The 20,432-nt window shown below is 38.3% G+C and overlaps 1 protein-coding gene across 1 annotated transcript in view; it reads right to left on the bottom strand.

The window, feature by feature from the left end:
- The window catches only part of LOC150089572 (monocarboxylate transporter 13-like), a 44,101-nt gene that overhangs the window by 11,697 nt on the left and 11,972 nt on the right, over positions 1-20,432 (bottom strand). Inside the window, exon 3 of the mRNA XM_090390035.1 lies at positions 16,494-17,474. Coding sequence (XP_090246161.1) covers positions 16,494-17,474 — 981 coding nt within the window. The remainder of the gene's footprint in view (positions 1-16,493; positions 17,475-20,432) is intronic.

The following is a 20,432-nucleotide window of genomic DNA, read 5'->3' as shown; positions in this document are numbered from 1 at the left end:
TGCACCATATGGCTTATAATAATAATAATAATCAATTTGTGAGTTGGGTTATGTCTCCTGATACCGAACAGACGCAGGAGGAAACCTCAGAACGAAATGGGTTTAATGATGGATATGATTTTATTATAAGGTTAACAAATGCATTGAAATAAGCTATTGATTAGCATCCAAGAGTGAGGGTTTTCCTTTTGTTGTGTTTACCCACACAGGGGCCGGGCACAGAGGTCATCATAATGAAAAATAAATTAAGAAAAAAAGTAGTGAAAAAATTAAGCGATTCTGGACATCAGCTAATCTGGTGAGAGGTTGGCACACAGTATCACCGCACAAACATCACTGAAAGGGATCGATATGGCGGTCGAGGTATTCTCGTCTGGGGAGGCGTTATCTTGGACCGACGTACACAACTGCAGATACCGGAAGGCGGTACTGTAACCGGTGCACACTACTGTACTGAGGTAATTCTTCCCGATGTGCGTCTGTTCCGAAGTGCCATTGGCCCCGAGTTCGTGTTTATGGATGATAATGCCAAACCCCATCGCACTGCAGCTGTTGATATGCTTTTGGAAAGTGAGTACATGGATTGGCCTGCCTGTTCCGCCAATCTAAATCCCATCAAACACATATGGGACACCCTGGGGAGACGCCTAGTGGCACATCCACACCCACCAGAAAATGTTCACCAGCTAAAGATGGCGCTGGCAGAGGAATGGACGATGTTACCGCAAGAACTTATCAACAACATTGTTCTAAGTATGAACAAGTGGTGCAAAGCCTGCATCGACATTAGGGATGGCCATATCTCCTACTGAGGATCACCTCTTCCCTTCGTTCCATTTTTGTCAGTGATGCATCTGTATCATGGCAGCCAGTGCTATGTTTCCATTTTTGAATAAAGTCCCTCTGTACCGTTTTGTTTCCATTGTTGTGTCGGTGTTGTTCCTTCATCATTTCTGTACCCCACGAGTTTCTTTGGTATGCTTTTCCTATATCCAGGCCTCTCCTATGAGAAGCTACAGGTGAAAACCTGACTGGTCCTTAAGTTTTGCACAGCAGTGCATTTGTATTACTTTGCTGTATTTCATGAACCATCCTCGGAGAGACTGGAGGATCATAGTGAGAGGATCCCAAGGGAAGGTTCTAAATAGACTGGATCAAATATGTGGAAAGTGAAGGATGTAAACATTGGTAAAGGCGAAGTGATACGAATTAGATAGTGTGCTTCATCAAGACGTCACTCATGAATATAGAGATAGTGGTTGCTAGATGAAAAGAACATTCCTCAACATTATAGTGCTACGTGATTTAGTTAAAGCATTGTATATCTTGTAATCTAATTGTATATCTTGTATACCTTGTAACTAAGTGTCGTGTAACCTAATTATTCATATCCTTTGATATTTTGATATTGTGCCATTTTCTTAACGTATCGATTAATGCTGGTAACCCCCCCCTCCCATGTTCGGTCAATATAAGGTGAAAATTCGGAGCTAGTCCGACACACTTGAATGTCCTTTTGTCATAAATGTTTATGTTGTAGTAAGATCATCTAAGTAGAAAGGCTGATTTTAGCCAAATATCGTTTGTAAAGAAAAGAAGCATAGTTAAGGTTTATTGGGATACACTTGATGTCCCACAGACAGAATTATGGATGCGAAATTTTTAATTCCCTTCGCTTCGTGTTAGCCTGAGAGTTTTACTTTCCCTGTGATTCGAACCAATCCAAATTAATACTCAGTTGTCAATATTGTAACATAGGAACATCGAGTCTGAGTTGGGAAACTATTGGGAACCTAGTGCCAGTTGAAAGAATAGAGAAAATTATTCCCATTGTAGCTAGGGAAAGTTTGGAACTCAGGGAACGTCAAAACCTTTCGCTCTAACTAGATCGTACGAACTTCTCCCCATATCTGATCAGAAGTAAGATAAAAACTTCCCTAGAGTCTATCAGAGCACACGGTCCAAAGAATGGTACATTCGCAGTACAGTAAATGTAAAACATAGGATACGGTGAGCTAAAGAGAACGTTATCTATTATTGTATTAATTAATATGCACTAAGCCCGACTCTTCTCACCAACCGCGATACCGAAAGATTTTATGGCCGGGGTAGCAGAACGGAAGTTGTGGGAGGTTGACACGAAGGGAAGCCAGCATAAGAAAAGTAGGTGGGCGTTTTTTTTATTAATATCACTGACACCACAGCACCGTATAAGGCAACAGAGACAATGGGGGCCCCTTTTGGGGGCATGAGTCCTCCCTGCACCGTCTTGTACAGGGAACTCGTGACTTCCAGTGGCCAATAAAATTTTTTTCTCCAGAAGTCGAAGGAGAGCACAGAATATAAAAAGGGCCCAAAATGAGACCACAGGGTTGGCGTTGCCGTCACGGCCAAAGATTCTGCTGGTTTTGGTCACCATCATTCCTATGGTCATTGGAAGATCTTCGCCACCACCATCTTAATGGCTGTTGGTTCGCCGTCGGCTAGTGGAACCCTGTGGTCGTCAATGCTTGTTGCCGTTACTGCCGAAGTCACCATCGGCGTCTCGCCCAAGCCTCTTCAGTAGTTGTCCGCGCCATCCGTTCTAGCTGAAGATGACCAGAGAAGACCACAGTCCACTCCACTATAGAAAGGAAACCTTGTAACAGGCTCCAGGACAAATCAACTTACCCTGGTAAGCAGACCGTTCTTATGTGTGAAACAGCCAAATGTATGAATGTGTGAAATGTGTGAAACAGCCAAATTTATATTTAACTAAATGCTTGCTTTCTTATTCTCTCTTTGTAAAATAATAAAAGGAGTTTACCTCAATATAGTACGTAGAACACTTCCATATGATACTCTCCAGAATTTAAAACGAAAAAAAATCGAAAAATTTATCTTAGAGTAAAAAATAATTAAAAACAAATTTAACACAATTAAATCAATTTAACACAATTAAAAATATTAAAAAGAATCTAACGAATATATTCAAAACGATTTTCCTTTCTGAAGCTGACAACGCTTTAGGTCGAAAAGTGTTGTCAGCTTCAGGGGGGAAAATCGTTTTGAATTTTTTTAGAGCTATTCGGTAATTTTCATTCCTGTGATCATGACATACGGTCGAAAAGCGTTGGCAGCTTCAGGAAGGAAAATCGTTTTGAATATTTTCGTTAGATTCTTTTTAATATTTTTAATTGCGTTAAATTGATTTTTAATTGTGTTAAATTGGTTTTTAATTATTTTTTACTCCGATGTACGTTTTTCGATTTTTTTCGTTTTAATTTCTAGAGTATCATACGGAAGTGTTCTACATACTATATTGAGGTAAATTCCTCGGTAATCCTGCACTTAAGTGTCATGAGTCACGGTCAGCCATCCAGTCACCGCAGCTCGGAACTGTCGTGAATCGCATTATGACGGGCAGTTCCGACTTGACTCAGCATGCGCAACACTCACTCTTATCTCCCGATTGCTGCTGTGTCTGCCAGTCTACGTGCTGGGAATTGTCACGGAGCATGCGCGACACTCTCCGTATCTGCCGGTCCATAAATTCTGACGGAGAAGTTCCGACTTCACTGAGCATGCGCGACACTAACTATATCTGCTGCGAATTGTCACGGAGCATGCGCGCCACTCACTTACACTGGCAATGTACTACGTACCCGCAGTATTTTATTTTTATTTTTTTCGTTTTCAGAAAGAATAAAAAACAATTTTCTGACTACATAAAAGAATTTGATTTTAAAAATGAAAGTAGACAGCTATAAAACTATAAAGGAAATAAGTAATTATTGTTAATTTTTAATTATTATTTTCAGAGCCCCCAGTGGAACACCACCTTGTCCGCCACCCCCGCTGGGAGATGAGCCAGGCTGTCCACGATACTCTGGCTGCTCTCCGTCAGGGATCGTCTGAGCTTCCTGATGGAGAACAAAAAAAAAAAAACAGACAGCATTAGTGAGGGAGATAGCTGAAAGATGGGGATAAAAAGGCGTCAACTGCGAACACTGTATTTTCTTCGCTTTAAACGTTTGAATTAACGTAATGCTTATGCTGCACCAGCCAAAAGAAAAATTTCTGAATTACCCTGAGAGAGAGAAGGAAATCACCAATCAAGCAAAAAAAAAAAAAAAAAGAAAAGAAAAGAATGATGATATCCGGCTCAGGACCATGGGTTTGCCAAGCCCATACTCACCAGATGTGAGCCCTGGGGTCTTCTTTGGCTTCCACTAAACTTTTGTGTCGTAAGTGTTTTGTACAAGAAATGAAAGTGAGATGAAAAAGAAAAAAAAGAGAGACGAAAAGTGTTCCGCGACTAAAAAAGTTTGGGAAACGTTGCCCTAATCAGTTCCATAAGCTCTGGATCAAGTGAATTTTCAGCACTCACCTAACGAAAATTAAGCTAAGCTATATCTACAATCTAGTCATTACATCACAGCAGGACTCGTTACATCATAAGGACTCCTTAATATATCATCAATATAAAGTTATTATAAGTGTTTTTTCCCCTCAGAAGGACCTTATGACAGAAAGGTAAGTGTCGCCCACGAGACCTTACGATTGAAAGGAAAGTGTGTCTTTTACTTTAATTGGTAACCCTGCAATGTGCGATGTGTACAAATTATTACAAATACAGTAATCACAAAATATATTGATATTATTATTTTCAGGCAAAACACAACATATTACCTGAAAATAATAATTAAAAATTAACATTAATTACTTATTTCCTTTATAGTTTTATAGCTGTCTACTTTCATTTTTAAAATCAAATTCTTTTATGTAGTCAGAAAATTGTTTTTTATTCTTTCTGAAAACAACAAGTAATATAAAAAAAAAAATTTTAAGTCAATTCCTACTTAGGTCAACAAAGAAAAATTTTATTTTAGTTACTTTTTATTAAATAATTACAATTAATATAAATATGTATATACATATGACAGAATCACAATATTAAGTGGCAAAATAGAAAGCGAATTTCCTTGCAATTTTCCATTTTCCTTTCTATATATGGTGTTGGACTATAATTTTTATTCACATGTTTCATTTTCCATTTTGTTCCCTCCTTGACTCAGACTAGAACCCAGAATGAAAAAAGAATCTGAAAAAGAAATTTTTTTCCAGCGATCTACACGCTTCGCCACTGACGGTATTTATTCCTAAATTTATATCCTGCTAAATATCTTATATAAGAGAAATTTTTTCTCCCATATAAAACTAAAATTAATTAATTAAATTTAATTAATGAATTAATATTTGAAAAAACTGTATTAACATTAAGTGTCATCCACTACAAGTTTAAAAAAAAATTATTTGAACTTGAGTGGATGAATAAAAAGTATTTTATTAACGATTGAAAATTTGAACAAGATATATAAATATATATAGGGAGAGTGTGAACTAATAGTAGGAATTGAAAAATAAAATACTGCGGGTACGTAGTACGTTGCCAGTGTATAGTGAGTGGCGCGCATGCTCTGTGACAATTCGCAGCAGATATAGTTAGTGTCGCGCATGCTCAGTGAAGTCGGAACTTCTCCGTCAGAATATTTGTACCGGCAGAAACGGAGTATTGCGCATGCTCCGTGACAATTCCCAGCACGTAGACTGGCAGACACAGCAGCAATCGGGAGATAGAGTGAGTGTTGCCCATGCTCAGTCAAGTCGGAACTGCCCGTCATAATACGATTCACGACAGTTCCGAGCAGCGATGACTGGATGTCTGACCGTTATTTTACAAATACTAATATCAACGTAGAACGTATTGAGCATTACAGCTCTGATTCATACTATCTTATTCTCTCTTATATGCAGAAATTAGTGTTAATTCAACAAGGTATGGAATAACTATGATTGTCGAAGGTACTAACGATGTTTTATTTCTTTTCTCCTAGCAAACCAAATGCAAAAGGAGAACAAAATAGTTAAACACAATTAGAAATTATTCTCTTAAGTATAGTAAGAATATTTGATAAGATGCCATAGGCCACCCAAAAGCATAACCGCTTAATACTCCGAGCCTACCTAATAATAAATAAGATATGAAGTTACTTTCGGTATATCATAGTTTATCCATTCTGGAGTTATTTAGAAATTGACAAAAGTCAAAGAACAGACATGTCTAGAGAAAGGTAGAACGTAGGGAACGATAGTAGGGGGACACTCAAACTAAGTAAGTTTTTAAAAACATTTAGGGGCGAGCCATCAGAAAGCATAGACTATTTTCTACGGAGACTAAAACTGATTAAAGAAAAGGAAGGCCTGTCTGAACTGGAAATAGTCATGATGGCAGAATTCAAGCTGGAGGGCAGGGCCCAGACTAAATATTTAGAGGAGACCCAAGCGATGGAGGTGGAAACCCTAGATGAATTTGAAAAGATATTAAGAAAGCTATTTTCCTCGAAAAACTCTTTTCTAGAAGGAATAGGTATATTAAATAACTACTCTCAAACAAGTCAGGAAACAGTAGAAGAATATCATAAAAGATTTATAAATGTAAAATTAAATACAGAAGTATCGGAAAAAGAAAGTAGCGCTTTTGACAAAATCCTGATGGGGCAGTTTTTGATGGGGGTCAGGGATAAATACAAAAAAGAAATTTTGAGGAGAAAACCAAATTCATTAGCAGAGGCCCTGGTACTGGCTGTAGAAGAACAAAAATTAGATTTCCAAAGTCGGGGGGCAATTAGAAGGGACATAAATATAGTATCAACGGGAGAAGAGACAAAACCAAGCAGTACTAAAGAAAAAGGGGGCGAAAATAAGCTAGAGGGGCTAGAGAGACAGATAGCTGGGATGGAAGTTAAATTAAATAGATTATTAGGAGAACTGAACACAAAAAAGAACGCTCAAGATCAAGATAATAGACAGTGGGGCGAAAACACTCAAACGGGGCAGATCACAAGAGGTGGATACAGCAGGGGGTGTAAAGGAGAAGTCAAAGAAGTTAGGCGAGAAAGATATGGAAAGAAATGCTATATATGCGGGCGAAGCAATCACTGGACTAAGGACTGCTGGTACAGGGATAGATATCACGGGGACAGAAATGAACACTGCCAAGACAGGGGCACAAATCAAGGGCAGCATATAAGCATGAATGCTCTGCATCTTAGACGCTGGAAAAATAATTCCTGTGAAAAAGGGAGGAATAAATCAGGTAGCACAAGGAGGAAGCCACACACACATAGAAATAAGTTTATGAATAGAGAACCAATAGTTTTGGCCACCCTAGAACATAAATGGAATCATCCAAGGCAAGTGAAGTGTTATAGGTGTAGCAGATATGGGCATATAGCCAGATTCTGCCGGACTCTGATGGTGGATCAGGGAGTCAAGTATGGGAATACTGATCCCAGAAAGTCATGGAAGATCAAGACAGGTCGAATTTATCCTTGGCGCTCAAGAAACCTCATATTTGGTCCAATAGAGTGCAAGGATAGGCCAGAAATGAGAGAGATGAATTATGGAAGTCCGGTAAGTGAGAGAAACGATAAGAGATCAATCTCGGTAATTGAAAAGAAAGAAAGGAAGTGGAAAGAGACTGAAAAAATTGATGTGAAAGGGCGAAAGAAGGGACCCAGACGGCGGAATAGAACCAAAACACTACACGTGGGAACATTAGAAGTAAGGGAGAAAGATAAAGAGAAACATGAAGATAGCGAACTGATAAATAAAGTGGAAGAAAGTGGAGGTGAAAAGAATGACAACTTGGTAAATGAATCAACAGAGCCGAAAAGAATCGAATGGCCATGGAACCACAGAACTGAAACTTCCTATGGGGAAGGGGCCCTCAAGTTGAAAGAGACAAACAGGCTACAACAAATGTGTCTAGGAGCAGCATTTAATGAAAACATGGGATGGGAATAGTTTAGTGAAGCCCAAAATATACACTTAAGTAGTGTACATGTATATTATAGTATTTAGGATAATCTAGAAGGGCAATTAAAGGAGTTGGCATGTACTTGCTTAGAGACAGATCAAAAGGGAATATAGAGTTGTTGTTAATAAGTAGGCCATGGAAGTAGACGCACAAGCAGGGATCCTGTAGAAAATTTATAATGGGGGTATAAATTTTAGAGGGAGGCGGAAGGAATGTAAGAACAAAATTCTTACACTTATCCTAGCGAATGTTATGTTATAAATATTATAACATAACAAGAAAAAAAAGATGTAAATAGTAAATAATATTATTTACATAGGATGATTTTCAACCAGATTTCGATCGCTCTGTACCATACAGTCAAGTAGGGGAGGATTAACGTAACAACGGGGGGTAGCAGGACGGTATACAAGACAATGGGAGCACTGGAACACTAGTACAAAGGGAGCACCGCAAGGCCAGTTCATGGTCGCATAAACAGAAAGTGAGCAGCTCTTTGGAAGGAAAGAACAAGGGAACCGACTCCCCCTTGTGGAGAGGAAGATTTTAAGAACTAGGAGGGTGAAGAAAACCCTGGATGCGATATACACTATGTAGAAATGGCTGCCGCTATTTGAAACAGACCGACTCCTTGAGCACTTACTGATTTCAAGGAGCGGTAGAGAAGAAACAGAGTGGACTAATGGCGGTAAGTGAATCGGGAATGATCACAAGGAAATATCTAGAAATTTCTAGACGCCCTGTAGTTCATCGAAGTCGATGAAAATTTCGTAAACAGGAAGTTACCCCAGGAGAGGGAGGGCCAAGAAAAAACGGAAGAAGTGGGAGAGAGCGAATGAGAATAATGAGATGATGGAGAACGAACGACGATTGGATTAAAATAGAATGAGCGGCTGAAACAAAAGGCAGATGCAAGACAGGGAAGAGAGGAGTTTTTCTTGGGAGAGTTGTGAGTTTTTGGGCAGTGTGGAAGTTTGGAGAGTTCCCGTGGAGATGCCTGAGTGATGTGCGGCTGGAAAGAAATCCCGAGAAGTGCCGGGAGAATCGCCAGAAAGTAGCGGACAGAGTAATGAGTTGTGGGAGTTGCTGTTTAAGAGTTGTTGTAATAGGAAGGAGATAACCGTTGAAAGATGGAAACACCTATGCTGGAGCTGAGAAAAAAGGATCGAAAGGCCTCGGTATAGCAAGATAAGGATGAGCTACATAGCCAGGTTCTCAATAAAGTAGTAAGAAGAGTCCTGATAATTCTATTATGCTTCCCAGTTTCGTCGAACTGATCAGACGCCCAAAAGGCAGGCCGGAGCAACTTATTTAATAGCCGTATGGAAAGAAGAGCGAGTTCCTGAACGTAGGAGAATCCCTGTAGATGAACAGCAGTACTTTGCCGATGAAAAATTCCAGTTGGAGCCTGATGATGCCCTATGCTGTTGATGATGAGTCGCCCCTGAACTGAGAAAAGGTAGTGTAAGGAGTGATTCCCTAAGTTAATATGTAAGTACGAGATAATAATTTTAAACTAGATTTGAAGAGAAGGACTTTAGAAAAATGTTTATTTAGTTGATAGTAGATTTGAAGAGAAGGACTTTAGAAAAATGTTTATTTAGTTGATAGTAGATTTGGTATTGATTAGTATAAAAGGAAGAAAAGGGTTCATAGATGTATGTACTTCATCTCAAGGATAAGTTAAAGCAAGGAAGAATTAGATACATGTACTTGAGACTGGTATGTTCTAAGTTAAGATGTAAAGGTGTTCTATGTACTAGAAACGTTACAAGATATTAAGATTGAATTATTTTGGAAGGGATAAATTAATGAAAGATTATAGCGGGGATTTATAAATCTAGGACAATATCCATAGAGGTGTTAAGCCCACTGAGGTAATTCCAGTTGGGAAGTTTAACTGTTAGAAAGTAAAAATAATGTTATGAGATGTAACCTAAACCAGAAGGAGAAAAAGCAGAAAGACACGAAGAGACATATTATATCATTTGCTATTAATTTTACATCTTAACACACATATAATGCCAGTTATTAACATTATACCAATTGATGTTGTATGATACAATTCTTTAATGTATATACTGTGAAATAAACAAATTTGTATATGGTTATCATGTGTAGTATTGAGTCATTCTGAATACTCAGCCAGTCCAGAGGAGACATACACGAACTATTATTCCCCCAGAATCTGTGATCTTCTGTGCAGTATACAAGTCAGGTGTTAACGTGGAGGGGAGGTAAAGTAAGGGGGAAATTTAATTGAGAAATACAAAGTTAAAAGAGGTGGGTCTGGAAGGATAACGTGAGATAACGAGATTTATGATTACAGAAATAAATAAATAATAAATAATAAAAGAGAAAATATTATCCCCCCAGAATAATCATTTTCCTCCACAAACCCCCCCCCCCCCCACAATTGGCGAGCCAGCCAGGATATATCCTCACGACGGAAGGCTGGTGTTCAGAACGACAGATTAAAAAGTAATTCAGTTGCTGAAACTGAGGAAAAAATTCAGCTGGCGAGCCAGAAAAAAAGAATAGTAAGTATAATAGGTTGATTAATCTGAGGTAATGTGCATATAGTTGTGAATTGATTAAGATATATATAATTTTGGAATTAAAGAGGAATTAGATTGTTAGTTAAGTTAAACCCCCAAAGATAAGTCATGGCTACAAGGAGAGCGAACAGCAGTAGGGATAGAGAAATGGAAAATAATAATGGACGGGAGACATCAGTAGAAACTATTATTTCCAGTGTAGGGAACGATAGTAGGGGGACACTCAAACTAAGTAAGTTTTTAAAAACATTTAGGGGCGAGCCATCAGAAAGCATAGACTATTTTCTACGGAGACTAAAACTGATTAAAGAAAAGGAAGGCCTGTCTGAACTGGAAATAGTCATGATGGCAGAATTCAAGCTGGAGGGCAGGGCCCAGACTAAATATTTAGAGGAGACCCAAGCGATGGAGGTGGAAACCCTAGATGAATTTGAAAAGATATTAAGAAAGCTATTTTCCTCGAAAAACTCTTTTCTAGAAGGAATAGGTATATTAAATAACTACTCTCAAACAAGTCAGGAAACAGTAGAAGAATATCATAAAAGATTTATAAATGTAAAATTAAATACAGAAGTATCGGAAAAAGAAAGTAGCGCTTTTGACAAAATCCTGATGGGGCAGTTTTTGATGGGGGTCAGGGATAAATACAAAAAAGAAATTTTGAGGAGAAAACCAAATTCATTAGCAGAGGCCCTGGTACTGGCTGTAGAAGAACAAAAATTAGATTTCCAAAGTCGGGGGGCAATTAGAAGGGACATAAATATAGTATCAACGGGAGAAGAGACAAAACCAAGCAGTACTAAAGAAAAAGGGGGCGAAAATAAGCTAGAGGGGCTAGAGAGACAGATAGCTGGGATGGAAGTTAAATTAAATAGATTATTAGGAGAACTGAACACAAAAAAGAACGCTCAAGATCAAGATAATAGACAGTGGGGCGAAAACACTCAAACGGGGCAGATCACAAGAGGTGGATACAGCAGGGGGTGTAAAGGAGAAGTCAAAGAAGTTAGGCGAGAAAGATATGGAAAGAAATGCTATATATGCGGGCGAAGCAATCACTGGACTAAGGACTGCTGGTACAGGGATAGATATCACGGGGACAGAAATGAACACTGCCAAGACAGGGGCACAAATCAAGGGCAGCATATAAGCATGAATGCTCTGCATCTTAGACGCTGGAAAAATAATTCCTGTGAAAAAGGGAGGAATAAATCAGGTAGCACAAGGAGGAAGCCACACACACATAGAAATAAGTTTATGAATAGAGAACCAATAGTTTTGGCCACCCTAGAACATAAATGGAATCATCCAAGGCAAGTGAAGTGTTATAGGTGTAGCAGATATGGGCATATAGCCAGATTCTGCCGGACTCTGATGGTGGATCAGGGAGTCAAGTATGGGAATACTGATCCCAGAAAGTCATGGAAGATCAAGACAGGTCGAATTTATCCTTGGCGCTCAAGAAACCTCATATTTGGTCCAATAGAGTGCAAGGATAGGCCAGAAATGAGAGAGATGAATTATGGAAGTCCGGTAAGTGAGAGAAACGATAAGAGATCAATCTCGGTAATTGAAAAGAAAGAAAGGAAGTGGAAAGAGACTGAAAAAATTGATGTGAAAGGGCGAAAGAAGGGACCCAGACGGCGGAATAGAACCAAAACACTACACGTGGGAACATTAGAAGTAAGGGAGAAAGATAAAGAGAAACATGAAGATAGCGAACTGATAAATAAAGTGGAAGAAAGTGGAGGTGAAAAGAATGACAACTTGGTAAATGAATCAACAGAGCCGAAAAGAATCGAATGGCCATGGAACCACAGAACTGAAACTTCCTATGGGGAAGGGGCCCTCAAGTTGAAAGAGACAAACAGGCTACAACAAATGTGTCTAGGAGCAGCATTTAATGAAAACATGGGATGGGAATAGTTTAGTGAAGCCCAAAATATACACTTAAGTAGTGTACATGTATATTATAGTATTTAGGATAATCTAGAAGGGCAATTAAAGGAGTTGGCATGTACTTGCTTAGAGACAGATCAAAAGGGAATATAGAGTTGTTGTTAATAAGTAGGCCATGGAAGTAGACGCACAAGCAGGGATCCTGTAGAAAATTTATAATGGGGGTATAAATTTTAGAGGGAGGCGGAAGGAATGTAAGAACAAAATTCTTACACTTATCCTAGCGAATGTTATGTTATAAATATTATAACATAACAAGAAAAAAAAGATGTAAATAGTAAATAATATTATTTACATAGGATGATTTTCAACCAGATTTCGATCGCTCTGTACCATACAGTCAAGTAGGGGAGGATTAACGTAACAACGGGGGGTAGCAGGACGGTATACAAGACAATGGGAGCACTGGAACACTAGTACAAAGGGAGCACCGCAAGGCCAGTTCATGGTCGCATAAACAGAAAGTGAGCAGCTCTTTGGAAGGAAAGAACAAGGGAACCGACTCCCCCTTGTGGAGAGGAAGATTTTAAGAACTAGGAGGGTGAAGAAAACCCTGGATGCGATATACACTATGTAGAAATGGCTGCCGCTATTTGAAACAGACCGACTCCTTGAGCACTTACTGATTTCAAGGAGCGGTAGAGAAGAAACAGAGTGGACTAATGGCGGTAAGTGAATCGGGAATGATCACAAGGAAATATCTAGAAATTTCTAGACGCCCTGTAGTTCATCGAAGTCGATGAAAATTTCGTAAACAGGAAGTTACCCCAGGAGAGGGAGGGCCAAGAAAAAACGGAAGAAGTGGGAGAGAGCGAATGAGAATAATGAGATGATGGAGAACGAACGACGATTGGATTAAAATAGAATGAGCGGCTGAAACAAAAGGCAGATGCAAGACAGGGAAGAGAGGAGTTTTTCTTGGGAGAGTTGTGAGTTTTTGGGCAGTGTGGAAGTTTGGAGAGTTCCCGTGGAGATGCCTGAGTGATGTGCGGCTGGAAAGAAATCCCGAGAAGTGCCGGGAGAATCGCCAGAAAGTAGCGGACAGAGTAATGAGTTGTGGGAGTTGCTGTTTAAGAGTTGTTGTAATAGGAAGGAGATAACCGTTGAAAGATGGAAACACCTATGCTGGAGCTGAGAAAAAAGGATCGAAAGGCCTCGGTATAGCAAGATAAGGATGAGCTACATAGCCAGGTTCTCAATAAAGTAGTAAGAAGAGTCCTGATAATTCTATTATGCTTCCCAGTTTCGTCGAACTGATCAGACGCCCAAAAGGCAGGCCGGAGCAACTTATTTAATAGCCGTATGGAAAGAAGAGCGAGTTCCTGAACGTAGGAGAATCCCTGTAGATGAACAGCAGTACTTTGCCGATGAAAAATTCCAGTTGGAGCCTGATGATGCCCTATGCTGTTGATGATGAGTCGCCCCTGAACTGAGAAAAGGTAGTGTAAGGAGTGATTCCCTAAGTTAATATGTAAGTACGAGATAATAATTTTAAACTAGATTTGAAGAGAAGGACTTTAGAAAAATGTTTATTTAGTTGATAGTAGATTTGAAGAGAAGGACTTTAGAAAAATGTTTATTTAGTTGATAGTAGATTTGGTATTGATTAGTATAAAAGGAAGAAAAGGGTTCATAGATGTATGTACTTCATCTCAAGGATAAGTTAAAGCAAGGAAGAATTAGATACATGTACTTGAGACTGGTATGTTCTAAGTTAAGATGTAAAGGTGTTCTATGTACTAGAAACGTTACAAGATATTAAGATTGAATTATTTTGGAAGGGATAAATTAATGAAAGATTATAGCGGGGATTTATAAATCTAGGACAATATCCATAGAGGTGTTAAGCCCACTGAGGTAATTCCAGTTGGGAAGTTTAACTGTTAGAAAGTAAAAATAATGTTATGAGATGTAACCTAAACCAGAAGGAGAAAAAGCAGAAAGACACGAAGAGACATATTATATCATTTGCTATTAATTTTACATCTTAACACACATATAATGCCAGTTATTAACATTATACCAATTGATGTTGTATGATACAATTCTTTAATGTATATACTGTGAAATAAACAAATTTGTATATGGTTATCATGTGTAGTATTGAGTCATTCTGAATACTCAGCCAGTCCAGAGGAGACATACACGAACTATTATTCCCCCAGAATCTGTGATCTTCTGTGCAGTATACAAGTCAGGTGTTAACGTGGAGGGGAGGTAAAGTAAGGGGGAAATTTAATTGAGAAATACAAAGTTAAAAGAGGTGGGTCTGGAAGGATAACGTGAGATAACGAGATTTATGATTACAGAAATAAATAAATAATAAATAAAAAAAAAGAAAATATTATCCCCCCAGAATAATCATTTTCCTCCACAAACCACCCCCCCACACAGTTCCCTCACCTCGTTTCTGAAGACAAACTAGATCTTCTAGATGATGAATGGAGATCATTTCGTTTAAATCAAGATTTAGATTTCTCTTACAAAACCCATCCCTGAGTTTGGTATCTGTTACGTAATGTAAAAGATGGCTTTAATAATTCTAAATATGAGATTTTATCTAACTTTATGACCAGTCTAACTATTTTACCTCACTCTTTGGCAAGCGTAGAAAGAATCTTCTCCCAAGTAAACCATATAAAAACAAAAGCCACAAACTCCCTTAAACCAGAAACTGTGAAAAATCGACTAATGGCAAAACAGGCGATAAATAGATCTAATCAAAATTGCTATTCATGGAAACCTAAACCAGAATTGGTAAAAGAAGTCATACAAGGAACTTGTCATAAAAGATACGAAGAACGTTTGAAAAAAATGAAAGAACTTCAAAAAATAAATGTGGAGGGAACTGAATGGGATGAAAATTCTGATTACAATTAAATAAAAGATATTTTTGCATGATAAGTTTTATCTTATTTGTGTTACTATACTATATGATGAAAACTAGGTTTTTTTTGGGTTTATTTAAGTTGCAATCTAAGTTTTTTTAAAATTTGTGAGTGGGAGCCCTGCACTAGAATATTGGAATTTATAACTTTAACTATGTCCTGTTGTTAGCATATTGTTGTACTTGGAAACGATGCATGCTTTATTCATTGTATTAATGCTGAGTGAAAGTATATTGTATACATGACCTTTTTTGTTTATAATAATAAACGTTGTTGTGTTATTCGTATGTCGCACTCTCTCTGTCAGCATCTTGAAACACGCCAGGGTAAATAAACAAAGAAAATGGATTTTTGTGGGGTGGAGGGACACTAAGTGATCTTTCCATTAGAAAACTCAACGCAATCTGTGATCAGGGGTCATTAAAACCCTTGATTGCCGAGGGCTCGGATTTTTTGTCCTAACCGATTGAACATCTGAAGCAGGATAGACATCACTAGCTTACTCCGAAGAAAAAGGGGGGGGGGCAACATTAGTCTGTCAAAGGCAGGGTTATATTGTCCGACAAAAAGGCAAATCGACCAGAATACACAATTTACAGAGACAATACACTATTGCCTCATATCCTTTCACCTGAGTGGGTGTGGTCTTTACGCACGCACACACACACACACACACACACACACATTGCACCGCATCGCCTGCCAAAATTGAGTACTTAATATCATATCAAGACACTTCACCGGCTTCATAAAACTGTCATTATTCCAGCTGGCCTTTGGTTCAGAAGGCTTGTTTACTGATCTTACATTCATAACTAGCATCCGTCCAAAGGAGTTTCTTCTTTGGAGAATATTAGATGAATTAGTGAACTGGATACTAGACTTGTGATGGCACAGTTTTCCTCATGCGGGACATTTTCCTGCTTTTGTATTGTTTTCTTCACAGTTTCCGTATCATCTCAACCACAACCTTACAAGTTCTTGCTGGAATACTCCTGTTAGATCTACGACTTACGTTTAAGGGAATTACATCATTTCATGCGGCAATTAATGGTTTACCATATATTTTTACACTGGGATATGTTAATAATTATAATTTTTTGACATAAAGATATTCTTTAAAAGAAATTTATTTTTTCGTGAAATATTTTTCGATTAAAATTATAAAATATGCATAATAATAATATATAATGAAATAATAATAGTATATAATAAAATTCCTCTTACCAAGGAATGATGGCCTGACAAAAGGTAAAAATGAATTTAACCATGCCATTGCCCCAGAAGCAAATATATTTCTCCTAGGTCCCAGTTCTTCAGCCAATATAATATACAATAGAACCAGCATATTTCCATGACAGAGAGCAATAAACGTCAATGCCACTGTTAAAGCTGAAAAGTTACTACAAAGCGGCAAGCAAAGAATAATGACTCCTTCCCCAATTAGGCTTAAAGTTAAAAATACTGCCTTGTCCACGATTTGGCTGTCAGTTAGCCAGGCTAATCCTATTCTTCCCAAAAGTTCTACAAGAAAATAGCCCGCAATTAAATAAGATGACAGGAACTTGGGACTACCTCGGTCATTAGCAAAATCTATGATGACAGTAAGTATAGTAATACTCGTAAAAGTGATGGAAGTAAAGGTTATTGATATAAGCAGAAATTTGGGAAGAATTAAAACTGAGTACAGTTCCTTAAGGCTTTTGATAAATGCAGAGTTTTTATTCCAAACAAATGGACATTCCCCATTGCAATTATACTGCAGTACTGTTTTCTTGCTGCTATTTCTGTCCACCAATGCGACAACTTTTTCAGTACCATTGATTGATATATTTCCTTGTTTTTCTCTTCCTTCTAATTGACAGTGTTTTTCTATATTCATAAGGTTTGTGCAAGGCAGTTTAGAAGATTTCATGTTAACCTGAATGGTTTCGGATTGACTGCTGTTTGTTGTATGGGTTTGTAGAGCCCAAAATGGAGTGCGAAGTAAGGCTGCTGCTACAGTGAGATTCAGCACAATAGCCCCACAAATAAGGAAGTTTTCATGTAGTCCATATATGCTTATAAGATATTTCTGTAAGACACAGAACACCACGGCTCCAAGGCAGGAACCTGTAAAAGCAATTCCTGTAGCTGTGGCCTTTAGCTTGTAAAAATAAATGTTCAAAGCAACTGGTGGAACAGCAATGACAATCCCTGATCCAGCACCTGAATAAAATAGAAAGCAAATGTTATTTAATTAGAGAATAACATATGTGGTATACTTTTATTAATTAAAAATTATTAATAAGTAATTTAGATAATTTATTGGTCACTAAATTTATAAATAGTTATCTTAATTTGGTATTTTCTCTGCGGATAATCTTTATGTCTGAGAATGGGACCCTTATTTCTGATACTACTACAATTGCTCGGTCTCTTTCATCGCTTTCCTTCTATTTTCTGTGTACCATCGACTATTACCTCTGCTAGAAGGCCCATAAAACTGGAGCCATTATCAACCCACTGCAGGGTGGAAGCCTCCTCAACAATTCATGCCGAGGGAAATGGACCATAATCTGCCACGCTGGTCTAGTGCAGGTTGGCAGATCGACCATATTTAGCAGTCAGGGGCTTGAACCCCGATCTACTCAAAGAGCGTGTGCTACTGCACTCTCAGTCTTGACCACTCGGCTATGGAGGCCTCTCTGCTCCCTAAGCTGAATACAAGCTAAAAGCAAAAAGGTCCTGTGTTTGATACAGTTATGTTTGTAGCTACATCTTACTTGTAAAAAGACCCATACACAGAGGCGGATTTAACGGTGGGCGCACCGGGCGCGCGCCCTGGGCCCGACTTCTGAAGGGCCCACGCAAAACCCCAACAAATTAGTTCAACATATTAGTCCAACTAATAGTTGAACTAATATGTTCAACTATTAGTTCAAAACTTTGTGATTATTATTATGCTATTATTAATTATATTATACATATATTATATTCAAATTTTATTGGAAATAAAACATTAATAGTACATAATATTTTTTATTTATTTAAAAAAATGGTTAACATGTATTTTTATTTTCCCTGTCTCTCTCTTTTTTTTAAGGGGCCCAATATTTTCTTCTGCGCCCGGGGCTTCAACCGACCTTAAACCGCTCCTGCCCATTCATGGGAATATCTGATCAAACAGCTATCAGTCTCATGTTTGGGAATATCTGATCAAAAAGCTATCAGTCTCATGTTTATTTCATACGGCGCGATTTCCTTCCAGCCAATATCGCATCTTCCCCCAGGCGCCTCCGTAGCCAGGTGGGAAGGAGCAGCAGTGCGTAGCACACGCTTCTTGATTAGACCGGGGTTCGAGCCCGTCACCACCAAATACGGAGGATGCGGAAAGGTCATTCAGGGAATGACCACCGCATATCCCGGAGCAATATGGCCTTAGTTGCTAATGCTCCTAAAAACCAAATAACAACAACAGCATCTTCCCCCTCCCCCCACATTTCTGCTAGCGGCACTCTTCCCAGGCAACACAGAGTAAACAAATTTTCCATTTTCTATAATTATAGGAGTCCGCTGATTGCTCCCTGATAAGCAATATTCTTATTCCTATCGCTACAAACTCTGATCGCTCTCCTTTCAAAAAAATAAAAAAAAGTTATATACACTCTGAAGTAACGTTTGCATTCCCAAAAGTACCAAGCTGGTTTTCCCCTGGCCTGTACATATTTACAAATTCACAAATGTGTCTCATTTGTATATATCCAATAGATAATGAGAGCATCCTAAATCCAAGGATGCTCTCATAAGTGTGACCAAAGGCTTGCCTACCTCTTTTGCTTCCTCTTTAACTTAACTGGATAGAACCTGTTAGCCCCGGGTGCCTTATTAATTTTTTTGTAGGCCAATGTAGATAGATGCAAAATATTTATTTAATTTATCAGCAACCCGAACAGGATCATCAATAATTGCATCATTCATAAGCAGTGGGCCAATGTGGTTCATACTTTCCATCTATTATTAACATAAGCAAAGAATCCTTTATTGTTTTTCTTCGCAATCTTAACCAAGAAATTCTCATAATCTGCCTAAGCTTTCTAACCCCCCTTAGTGAATTGATTGCAGACTAGTTTGTACTTATTGTAGTTTTCCATATCCCCTGCTAATTTAAAGTTGTCCCACTCATTTTTCTTCTCTGCTCCTGTTCTCATTAGTTCATCTGAAATCCATTTAGATCTAAACACTATGAACAATATCCTTTAGTTGGTATATAAAGCTTAGTATCATTTATTACTTCCCTGAATGCTACCCATTTTGAATTTGCAGTCAGTAACATCATCAATTGGTCCTACCGAAACCAATTTGAAAACAAAGACCACTGAATTCGACTTTACGAAAGCAAACTCCCTTTCCTTTTTATCCTTGACAGTAGTTATAACTTTAAGTAAATTCCTTATCAATATAGTATGATCACTACTACCTAGTGGTTCCTTTATCTGGATATTCTTAAAGCATGAAGAGGTACCGTGTACAATCAGATCACAAGTGTTGTCCCTTGTTGCCTCTTGAACATGTCATGTTATTGGATGTCATGTTTTCTACAGAAAACATGACATCCAATAACTGTACATCCAATTGTCATGTTTTCTGTAGAAAACATGACAATTGGATGTCATGTTTTCTACAGAAAACATGACATCCAATAACTCCAAAAAATTACTGCGGTACTGTCAGTGAGCAATAAGTTTCAGTCATTATCTGGAAAGTTCAAATTCTCCTATTATAAGACATTCCGATCTACTGGCCCAGTCTATTTCCTCTATATAATTGTTCATTATACTCATCAACGTTATTTGTTCTATAGGAAACTTCTATTCTCGTTTTAGTTTTCTTAGTGTTCACCCCAAAGTTTTCTTAATCTTTTTTTTTAGTTTTCACACCAAACTGACTCAACATTGCACTAGCCACTCATGTCATCTGAGTGCACTGCCAAGCCTTAGCATTACTCTTCCTTCCCTGCCCTGTCCTGCTTGTCCCTCTTGTATGACTTCACGGTTAGCACAGTTATAATATCGTCCTTTCCACACCGGGCGGAAAAGGCCCGGGTTGTATTCCCGTCAATGACCCGAGGAAGTTTTATGGACTTTTTTTCCCTCAGTCGGTCTCAGGCGAGAACAGTAAGATTTT

The sequence above is a fragment of the Mastigoproctus giganteus genome, chromosome 2 (assembly GCF_048544385.1).
Source record: "Mastigoproctus giganteus isolate SK-2022 chromosome 2, ASM4854438v1, whole genome shotgun sequence".
NCBI lineage: Eukaryota > Metazoa > Arthropoda > Arachnida > Uropygi > Thelyphonidae > Mastigoproctus > Mastigoproctus giganteus.
This window is presented reverse-complemented; position numbering and strand designations above follow the sequence as displayed.